Here is an 11,335-nt window from a genome sequence, read left to right as displayed (position 1 = left end):
TGGAGAAGCTTCGTGTCTTACAGCAGTGCTCATGGGGTGGATGGGGTCAACAAGATGATGGGAGAGGAGCATTGCAAAACCTTCCTCTTGCTGCTGTGTGTTGGAGTGTCACCTGGAGGCATTTCCTGAGCTCTGGGCCAAGTGCTGGATGGCACTTCAGCAGGAGATGGTCTCTGCCTTGATGAGACCATGAGACCCTAATTTAACTAATGAACGCAACACGGGAAGCTGGAGAGGTCATTTCATAGCAATGCCCTTCCTTGAGTATCTCTTTTTTTTTTTTTTTTCTCTTTTCCTTTTTCCCCCCTACAATTTGCTGAGATGAGGAGGGGCAAAGTGCACACAGTGCTCAGCGTGGGCCATCAATTATTAACACCATGATTACTATTAACATGTTATAATTACTATTATACCATATATATGTACTATAATACAGTAGTATAGCATGTTGCCATGTCTGCTATACCAATTATAATATCTACTATGCTGTTAGTGTTATTAATAGCAGGAATATTTGTATATATCATACTAATATCGTATGTGCTGGAGTTTCACATCCACCTCTGCCCAATAAGAGCCTCCAGCCTGGTTCTCAGCTCCACATTTGGGATCTCAGATGTGCTGTGATGCTGCTCTGGTCTAGAAAAGGGCGTTCTGGGGGTCAATGCTGTAGGGAGGTGGCTTGCTTTTAACTCCAGGTGCGAAAGATTTGTTCTTGTGCTTAGGTTTTATGGGGGATTTGGTGACCTAAGCTGGGACCTGTGCTGCTGACGGGTAAGGAAGGTGATTGCCCTCACCCTGCATGTACCCAAGTGCGTCGCAAGAACAGATATAGACATAGTATTAAATTCAGTTTATCAGCCCCAAAAACATCTGTTTTGGGTTCTGGTATCAAGAAAAGCCCCAGGTGCATCCTTGAGGCTGTCACGGCAGAGAGGGGACACCTGAAGCTGTAGGAGATACTTGATGACATTACCTGAAGAATACTCTGAGAGCTTCATAGTGCTGCTTAATTCAGTGTGACCCAACCATTAATTCCCCCTTTCTCCCTCCCAGCTCCGAATCCGTGCAGGGAGTCAGCAGTGAGAGATCCATTTTTGGTTTCATTCTTTTATTTTCCCGTTGCTTTTCCGCTGCATATACAGTACTTAAAAATGAGATCACCTTCACATCAGGCATGTACCATGTTTATTAACAGCAAAAAAAGTATTACCTAGGTTTCACTCGAGACCGATTTACAGGATAAATAATTGTTTCAAATTACTTAAAAAAACAAACAAACAACAAAACCCCAAAGAATAAATTAATAACTTAAGTGATTAGCTGTCCACAGTGATTTGAAAACTTAATAACCATTCAAACAGTGACACCACAAGAAGACACGTACTGTACAGTTTGCCACAGATTACTCTTGTCCTTCCTTCTACAAATGGAGAAAAAAAATAAAAATAAAATACTCCTCTTTAAGAACAGTCATAGGCTTCGAAACACACAAAAATATCCCTGCGAATCGGCTGCCGATGCGACGGCTCCGAAGCCGGGGCTCCGACCCTTCCTCGCAGCAGGTTAAGAAAGGGAGGGTGAAAACTACCCTAATTTGGCTGGGTCCCTTCCCACGCAACGATGCCCAGAGTCAGGGGGGACTTTGCCAAGGGCTGGGTTGAGTGGGATGTAGCTAAGCTAAAGGTTTGGTCCTAACCCTATGGGATTTGTCGGGGGGCTCTGCAGGGTCCCGCTCCCTTCCCTCTCCACGATGCTCCGCGTGTCCAAAGGGCTCTCAGATAAAACGTGTTTTCAGGGACAATGTGACAATGTAGTTGTCAACTACTTAAACCTCACTGTGAGGTGGGGAAACGAGCACTAAAAATCTTCATTTTACAGGCTGGAGAGAAAGCAGGATACAGGGAGTTCAGGCGCACTCCCTTGGCCCCTCTGAAGATGAAGTGTGGTGTCACCCAAAGGCCAACACTAAAAAGGATGGTTTGTTACCCCCTGGGTTTGGGGATAAGCTCTCCCACGTAGGTTGTGGGTTGGCTGGGTGACACCTCGCTACACATCAGCTCTTCTCAGAGCAAGCTCTGAGGCAGGAGCCTGGTTGATAGCACATCTCTCAGAGCTGCAAAACGAAGGAGATAAAATCACAGCTACAAGGATGAGACACAAAGGACACGCTGTTGAGGGGCTGGACTGCTTCAGGCTGTGGAGAAATCATGACACCAAGGCTCTCACCAAGTGCTTGGTGGTGACGGGTCCCTGTGGTGCCAGCCCTGCTCCAGCAGGGCCACCCCGAGCAGGGGGCCCAGCCCCACGTCCAGGCGGCTGCTGGAGATCCCCAAGGAGGAGCCCCCAGCCCCTCTCTGGGCAGCCTGTGCCAGGAAAAAAATAAAATAAAGAAAACCAAGGAAAACAAGCGATGCACAATGCATTTGCTCACCACCAGCTGACCAAGGCCCAGCCAGTCCCTGAGCAATGGCAGCCCTGGCAAATTTCCCCACGAGTTTTATTGCTGAGCATGGTGCTTGTATGGCATGGGACGTCCCTTTGGCCAGCCTGGGTCAGCTCCTGGCTGTGTCCCAGCTCCTGGTGCACCCCCAGGTACCTCGCTGGTGGGGCAGCACCAGGAGCTGAAGGTCCTTGGCTCTGCGCGAGCGCTGCTCAGCAACAGCTACAACACTGGGGTGTCACCAACACTGTTCTCGTCACAAACCCGGAACATAGCACCATAAAAAGCTACTACAAAGAAAATTAATGCAATCCCAGCCCATGAGCCGTGCTCAATGGGTGGAGAAAAGGAACCAGCTCCTCCTGGTACGCTCCTGGGAGTGGGACCCTGGGGTGTCAGGGCTCAGGTGGGGCTCCAGAGAGCCCTGGGTCAGTCAGTGTCTATCCTAACAACTTTACAGGTTCAGGCTGTTCCCCGGTGGCTCAGACTGTGTGTCCGTGTCCTGGATGACTTGGCCCGGGCCAGCCAGCCCTCTGCAGGTGCAAGGGGTGGCCCCAGTGTGGATTTGGCCTCCTCACCGGGGTGTATGACCTTAGGTGTTGAGCTGTGCCTTTTCACGTCACGGCCAGAGAAGATTTTAGGATACCACAGACATCCAGGCACTGCCTTTGGCCCCTTCCCTCACATGGAGGAGGCCTCACTCAGACGCAGCAGCAGGGTCTTAGGGGAATTCAAGGGGAAGGGATGTTTCTAGTCCCACTCCCTGCCCTAAACAGGGTCAGCAGTAGGGTATGACCCACTTGCTCAGGCCTTGACCCAGTCAGGTCTTAAAATACCTTCAAGGACGGAGACATCTCAGTATCTCCCTGTAGGGCTTCTCCTGCACACCTCAAGGATGAAGTGCTCTGGGTAAGGCCTGAGAGCAGTGGGTGCTGCCCTCCCACCAGCACGAGGCCTTCACTGAGCAAAACCCTTCCCTCCACAAACCCCCTCTGCAGATCTGACTTCAGACATGCCAAAGGAGGTGTGGAAGACCAAGACTCAAACCTTTCTGGCAAACACACCTGCCTTCTCTCCTCCCAGCCCATAGACAACCCTGGTTGGTGCCTGTGAGGCTCCAAACCCATCCCAGTTATCCTCCAGGCAACCCAGCCCCATCTGCCAGTCTGCCCCAGCACAATCTGCACACACACGTATTTTCTTTCTCCTGTTTGAGACTAAACCTCATCCCTGTATCCTTTCAGAGCCAGCAATTTATTTTCCCCTGAATGTTCAAATGCCAATTCAGAGCAAATTGGTTCCAAGACAACTCGCACGTCGCACGAGTTGCTGCGAGCAGCAGGTGCAGACTCACAACATGGGATATGTACATGTATTTTGGGAAGTTTCTGCCTCTAAACCCACAAACCTAGCAGTTCTAAAGCTCGGGGGGAGCTTTCTGACACGGCCCTGATGCTTTCTAAAATGAACTACTGAGGTTGTAGTGCTTGTCCTGCAATCGACCCTTCTCCATGAGCACACACACGCAAAAGCACAGCCCTTCTCTTAAAATGAGCCCATAAAGCTGAAGTGCAGGCTCTGACATAAGGATTCGAGCCAGGTCTTTTGCTTGCAATTAAAATGAATCATTAGCAGTGCTCTCGGCTTCCTAAAATACCTACTCCTAACAAAAGAGCCAGTCATACTTGAGCATCTGAGTATAAAGTGGATGTGATAAACTCAATGCCTTCAGGACAAAGTTCTTGGCAGGCCGTGTAATTAAACCAGCTGCTTTTCGATACAGTTTAAGACTAAATACTGCACAAACATTAATCATCGGGGACTGCTCTAATCAGCCCGGCAACTGGCAGGAATGACTATTTCCACTGCAGCCATCGATTTCTTTCAGGAGGGGCTGCTACAGTCACGTCCATACAGCAGGGATGGAGTCGGCGAGTTGCTGCTTGGTATGGAGGGGCTGTTTGTTTGATGCTCAGCAGGGGAAAAAAAAAAAAAAAAAGAAAAAAAGGAGGAATATATTTGTTTCTGGGAAATTGGAAATGCAAAACCCATCCGTTTTGGCTTTCAAGCCACTGCGTCCTCAGAAATGAGGGTTGCTGCTGCCTCTCCCTTGTCTCCCTGCTTTCAGGGTGCTTTTGGGACCCTTGTCTTCTTGACCCCTGATCTTCTTCTGTGTACAGCAGGATAGAGGGTGACATAGGAAAAGCAAGTTCCTGCTTGAATCACGTTTGCTTTTCAGCAGGGATGGTGCAGAGCTCGTTTCCAGCCACGCCAACACCCAGCAGGTCCTTGGGCTTGGCTTTTCCCTCACGGGATGCCGAGACCACAGGATCTGTCCACGGCCTCTTGATGAGCTCACCGAGCTTCACGGGAGTCTTTGCAGTGACTTCAGCAGGCTCTGGACCAGAACAATGTTCCGTCTCCCCTGAGATGTGATGATGAAAGGGGCTACAGAGAGCCCTGCTCCCTGCTCTTCATTTCATTATCTCACCATGCAAGCCCTCAATGAGAGGCAAAGGCCCCTGCAGGCTGTAACACTCCCCGGCCTTCACAAAGCATCTGTCTGTGCTAAATTTTCCCCTTTGGGTCATTTTTTTTCCCCCTAGATGATGATTATTTTTACCAAAAGCATTAGGATATTTGCTCCATTATTCCTGTAAAAGGCCAACACTGCAATGTCTTACATGGGTTATTGGAGCTTTTTCCATTAATATCCTTCCATTTCATGGCAAAAGAGAAGAAAACGTAAACTGGGGATGCAAATTGGAGACTTTCAAGGCAGCACTCAGCACTTAAGGGCCCAGATCCCATACCTGCGTGGGCCATCTCTGGCCCCTTCCAAATTCAGGCCAAGATTAAGCAAACGTGCTAGCACTTGAGCATCAAGAGTCAACGCAAAGGTTTGTTTTTCTTGGTGGTGGTGGTGGGAGGCAGAGCCTGTGTGGGGCAGGGTTCAGCTGGAAGGAAGAACTCAAGCTCTTTAACAAAAACCACTACTTGATCTTTCTAACAGAAATGATCTTTGTTCAGCTCCCAGCTCGCAGTTGGCCTGTGTGTCCGTGTCAGTGCCCACTGTCTGGCAGCCAGGCCTCTCCATGCCGACCGTTAGGCCTTCCTGTTTCAGTGAGATCCCAAATTCTTATTTCTGCAGCGAGCTGCCTCTTCCTTCTTCTTCCTTCTCCACTCCAGCTTCTCGTGGAGCGATCCCAAAGCCTGGTTGTGTCAAGGATGCAGGTGGGACTACAGCAGATTCCCATCCACAATGGTCAAAAAGTCCTATTTGTGTTGAAGAAACATCACTGAAGATGGGGAAAAATACAAAGTCCGGCCCTTTGTGCCCAGTAACAACTGACTTTTATGCTACATTAAAGCTAACACCCATTGAGACACCCTGTCCTGGCTCTTCTCACCAACCTCTTCCCAAGCCCAAGGCCTCACCACCGACCAACGTTTCAGTTACTCCACTCCTTTTTTCTCTCAGATGCACCTCACCAGACCTTCTTCACCCCAATCCAACCTCTAAGGTACAGCACCTGCCTTCTCCTGGTCCCCACAACAGCCTCCTTCTCCCTCCTTCCCACTCATCCTCGTGCCAGGCCGGACATTCATGGTCTACAGAACCTCTCTACACTCCTCGTACTCAACCACTGAGCTTCTCATGGTGGCCAGGGATGTAGGACTCTTCCTCTGTGGCCTTCTTTTAATGCCACAAAAGGCAGATTTGGGTTTTTAGGGCCAGATTCACTGGCAAATGACTTCAGATAGGCTTAAATTCTCCAAAGCCTCTCTCTCCAAACTTTGAGAGATGCAGGAAAGCATCAACAGCAGAAGACACCCCAACTAACCTGGCTGTTTCATGCATGCATGCACGTGTGAGCACATGCTGGCATATATACGGGTATGGTGGGGCAAGTTCTGGGCTCAATGGGGCAGTCTGGACACTCGTCAAGCCCCTGAGGGTTAACAACCAAAACCAGAAACACAGGGGCTGTCCCACCAGGGGAACAGCTGTCAGAAGATTTGAACACGTCATTATTTACAAGAGATGGGATGATGAAAGTAAAGTCAGACAGGAAGGGTCCTTACTCAGTTTTGGGGTTTGGGAGGAGGCAGAGAAGAGGGTAACCATGAGGAGATGCGGGAATGAGGTCCTGTGAGAGGTGCTGTCAGACGTGTATGGCATGGTTTGGGGGTACGGCATGGAAGAAGACGGGGAGAGATGATGTTAGCACGTACAAGGTGGCTTTAATAGCTGTAAGCAACAGACGTGTAGGGTGAAACCTGGTATTGCTACGTTGAAGATCCTGGATGGCGCATCCAGCAGCTAAAGCACAAACCTAGCCACCGAACGTGGTTGCTCTTTACCATCGGCAAACAGTATCCGCCAAGTCTTCCCCTGAAATTAAGTTTCTTTTTTGTCTTAAAAGAAAAAAAGTCGTGAAGACCCCCTCCCCTCGGCAGACAACAGTCTCAGGGATCCAGCCCAAACAGAGCTGGGAAAACCACGAGGATATTTGCCCGCTGAGCTGCCCGCCCCGGGTGCTACTGCTTGGTGCTCTTGGTGGGCTCCGAGGACTGCCGCACGTCAGTCCACTCCTGCATGGTGCTCTGCAGCGCCTGCGTCTTCTCCTTGTCCACTTGCACGTAGTCAACCTTCTCGTCCGAGGCGACCGATGAGGTGGAGGGCTGCGGGGGGAGAGACACGGCCACCCGTGGCCACCTGTCAGCTCCAGAGGCCACCAGATCCTCCCCGGCCTTCCCCCGTAATCCATAGCTCATCACCCTCCCTCTAACCTCCTGAATGTTTGGTTGGAAACGTGTTACCTACCGGCTGATATTGCAAATTCAGCTTTGCATTGTGCTCGTTTTCTTGTAAAGAACTCAAGAATAATTATAGATGAGCCAAAAAATCCCAGCTCCACACGCTCTAGAATATTTTAATCCCTTTAAACAACAGGGGAGAGCTGCTGAGTTAAAAGGAGATTTTTTTTTCCCCATATTTTCTTGGGCTCTGGAAGCTCTTCTGCCTCTTACAAGTATTTCAGCTGCTGCAGCTGGAGCTAGGTGATGGTTTGGATGGTCAGAAACCCGTGTGGTTTATTATTTAAATCGGTAATAGCTACAGAAATACTGCTGGGCAGAAAGAAGGAATCAAGGGACAACTTTTAAATAATACGAAGAGCTAAGCAGTGGGATGCTTTCTCTGGAAATGAGGTGGTGGTTGAGAAAGCTGAGGCCAATGCAGAGGTGGCTCCCACAAAGGTTCTCCTGAGGTCCTCCCTTGCTCTATTCTCCTGTAATTCACTTTAAGTCACCAACATCTGGGTCTTTGGAAGCTTCCACATTTCCGCTTGACATTTGGTAGAAGCATCCAAATGTCAGCAGGAGACAGATCCCCAGCACTTTATGTGTGAGCACCTCTCTGGTTTTGGAGGGCCTGTTGCTCTGAAGGAGCAAAAAGTTCTGCTGCTGCTTCTTGGGAGACCTCCTGACAGCTTATACCTATGGCACCAAATTTACAAGATCTAGCAGGATTTCTGGTCTCATCAGTATCCCTGAACCCCTCAACACCTGTGCTTCTGGTGACACCTCCAGCAAAGCTGCAGACAAAACAGAGACCGAACCTGACCTAGAATAAATACAACAGCAGATCTGCAGGAAAAAAAAACATCACTCTTCTGAGGTTACTAACCCTGCCCTACACAAAAACCCTCAAAAAATGCCTTGCTGTTAACCAGAAGTTTAGAAAAACCCCAGTACCTTTCTGTGTGGCCCTGGTGAGCTCGGCTGGAAGTCCAGGGCCAGATAATCCACACTCCCAGAACTCTTTTTAGGCGCTGGGCTGTTGGTGCCACTAGGAACAGGAGAAGCAGAAATGGGGTTTTGCTAATGCAGGGAAGAGACAGGAGAGATAATGAGCATTAACATGGGAAGAAGGATAAAAAAAATAAAAAAGAAGGAATTAACACACATCTGGCAAAGAAAAGCTTCAGTGGCACTTTCAAAAGAGGTCCCAGCCTGGAGATGCTCTCACCTTTCTCGCAGGGACCAGCGTGTGCAGCACTGCTGGGTTGAGTATGGGACTGATAAATACAAATTAATCCTCAAGATTTTGTATATCAGCCTTTCTGCTGCCTGTGCTCTTTTTATTCACATGCCTGACATCGGACGTAAGCTCCAGCATTTCCTGGGAGCCACACCTCGTGAGGCCAGGCCAGTGCTGGGATCTTTGCTAATCACAGCCACGCTACGGATCTGCTTGGCCCCCTCTCCTTTACACAGCCTTCAAAATATGCTTCAAGTCAGCAGCTTTGCAAAGAGAGACAAAATCCCCTCCCTGCGAGCAGGGCCACTCCCTGCTGCTGCGCCGATAGCCCCTGCCCTCCACACAGCCATGATGTCAGCAGCTATTAGGAGGATTTAAAAAAAAAAAAAAAGAAAAAAAATCAACTTAAATCAGGAAAATTTATCCTGACAGCCCATGGGCGTTTTTATCCCCTCTTAATTCCTTGTAAAGTGGGTAATAGATGTTTCTGCTCTCATATTGAGTTAAAACCCCAATAGGATGTGCCATTTTAGGAACAAAAGCCGCTGTTTCGTGCCTAGCTGAACAAAGGGATGCACACCACATCCCTCCTGGTGCTACCAGAATCCCTGTGGTGCTCCCATGTCACGAGCTAGGAATGTGTTTGCCGCACTGGGGGATGTATACACCCCGTTGGGACCCTATATCTTAGCTTCTCAGCATCTTGGACCTATATCTTAGCCCTTACCATGGCCACGTAGTTCTCCTCGCTGTCTCCTGAGTCAGTGCTGGTGATGCTCTGGGAGGAGACAGGGCGACAGTACTGCAGCGAGCCGGCGTTGAAGGTCTGGCTGTAAGGACAAGGGGCAAGGATTTAGGGACGGCTGCGGGGGCTCTTCATCCGTGGATGGGAAGGGGTGGGAAAGGGCAGCACTTGATGCCCCAAACATCACCGTGCTTGTGGTGGGTGGTGGAGAAAAGCTGGTGGCATTGAGGCTGACTTTTCCATGGGTCAACAAATCATTCAGTTGGTCTCCTTGTTTTTTTTTTTTTTTTTTTTTTTTTTTTTTTCTTTCTAGGACCTTTTTAATAACACATTGCTTGCTATAAACTCTCCTGCTATCAGCTACATAAATCTGGCCCCATAAACACTTTTATCTCACAGGAAGTATTTCACTGGGGAGGATGCAGAGCCAGCCTCCGTGGAGGTCCACAGCAGGCTTCTCACCTCCAGCCCTGCCACAGCTCGAGGCTTTGCTTACTGTGCAGGGCCCTAGCTGGATTTTTTTTTGCTGGAAACCAAAATCTCTGAGGCGTCGCCTTGTTTTCAATTGGCCAGATCTAATTACGGAGAATAACCTAATGCAATCAGCGTCTGGCATTAAAGCCCATGTCTTAAAAAGCTATTCGTTGCCTTGCAGTAAAGGCAGGGTCATCTGATTAGCTGATAAGGGGAAAAAAAAAAAACAAAAACAAACAAAACATTAGCTCCTCCGGGCTTGGACATCTTGTCAATCCAAGCCCGCTCGCCCTTTCCTGGTGCAGTGTTTTCAGCACGCAGAGCCCATGCCCTGCAGTCAGTCTCCACACAATCCAATTTATGAGAAGAGTCATAACAGCCAAGCCTGGCTTCTTCCTTTCATTGGACAACATCAGCCCGCGAATTAGCAGCAGGACTGGAACTGTGTGAATCCTGTTATTTTTGGCCGGCAGACTTCGCTGTGAAGTGCTTTGGTTTCGTTTTGCAGGCTTCCTCCAGGCTAGGCTTTGCTTTCAAGGCAATCCAAACACGACTCGGTCAAACCCTGCGTTTTTAGGCTGAAGCAGGGTTTTGGGGGATAAACTGGATGTGAAATTGGTACCGTGCCCCGAGTGTGGCTTGGTTTGGGGTCACTCAGCCGTGTCACGAGTTGCGGCGGACCACAGGTCCTGCGTCGGAGCCACAGCTCCGCGGGTGGTGTCAGATCCCAGAAATAGGAAACGTCTCCGAGGGATCTTAATTAGCTGCTCGGCCACATGCTGGGCTTTCATGTGAAAGCCTAACCTAAACCAATTCATCTTCCTGCCGCTGGCTGTGATGTGGGGAACATGACTCTGGCTCTCACAACGCTTGATGGAGCTCGCAAGCTCCATCGGGCTCCTCTTCTTCAACAGCATCTGACCCCAAAGTCTGGCCATGATGTATCCAGGGAAATCCCTGAGTCCCAAACCACCATGGTGTGGCAGGATATTTTAAGAAAGAATCACTCCATACATGTAAATGCCCAATTCTCATCTTCTTCTCAGGTAGCTGCTGCTGGGCCCTGATGGATGAGGATTTAGGGCAAGGCGGACTTTTAGCTCAACGTAGCTGCTCCTATGTTTGTATATTTTAAAAGACATGACCCAGCTCTGCAGCTCCTGCTTCTAACATCAACAAAACAAAAGAAAACAGGGCGGAAGGGGTCACCCAGCTTTTAGGGAAATTCAATATGCATCATGCATCACTCACCTTGGCCTGGACCAGGATTTTGTGACTGGCGATTTGAAGGGAAGCTCATCGATGACGGTGTTGTTCCTCAGGTCCAGTGGTGATGGCTTTGCTGGGGGGGGGGGGAAGAATTATTTATTCAGATCACAACAGGCATGAGAGGGGACAGTCTGCTACAAATTGCTTGTTGCTTCCCATTTTTCTCACCAGCTCTACAACCCTCCTTGCTGAAGACAAACACCCCCAGTCCCAACCCCCTGAGATCATTTACACTGGGACTGGGGAAAAAAAAGTGATTTTTTTTCTGACCCACAGCCCCAAATTTAGATGGATGGCCCCAAAAGGGGAATGGTGCCTCATTAGGGAGCTCTGATGCCTTGTTGGATGGGAAAAAGCC

At 49.3% G+C, this 11,335-nt stretch overlaps 1 protein-coding gene across 3 annotated transcripts in view; it reads right to left on the bottom strand.

The window, feature by feature from the left end:
• Positions 1–1,171: 1,171 nt before the first annotated feature.
• GAB2 (GRB2 associated binding protein 2) overlaps positions 1,172–11,335 on the bottom strand; it is a 75,136-nt gene continuing 64,972 nt past the window's right edge. For 2 of the 3 annotated variants that reach the window (XM_027466772.3, XM_027466767.3), the window contains exons 7-10: positions 10,960–11,050; positions 9,217–9,319; positions 8,204–8,329; positions 1,172–7,129 (exon numbers count right to left, since the gene is read on the bottom strand). In XM_027466772.3, the coding sequence (XP_027322573.1) occupies positions 6,986–7,129; positions 8,204–8,329; positions 9,217–9,319; positions 10,960–11,050 (464 nt within the window). In that variant the 3' untranslated portion in view covers positions 1,172–6,985. The remainder of the gene's footprint in view (positions 7,130–8,203; positions 8,330–9,216; positions 9,320–10,959; positions 11,051–11,335) is intronic. The other variant, XR_003499980.3, reaches the window with a different exon arrangement.

This window comes from Anas platyrhynchos, chromosome 1, assembly GCF_047663525.1.
Source record: "Anas platyrhynchos isolate ZD024472 breed Pekin duck chromosome 1, IASCAAS_PekinDuck_T2T, whole genome shotgun sequence".
Taxonomy (NCBI): Eukaryota; Metazoa; Chordata; class Aves; order Anseriformes; family Anatidae; genus Anas; species Anas platyrhynchos.
This window is presented reverse-complemented; position numbering and strand designations above follow the sequence as displayed.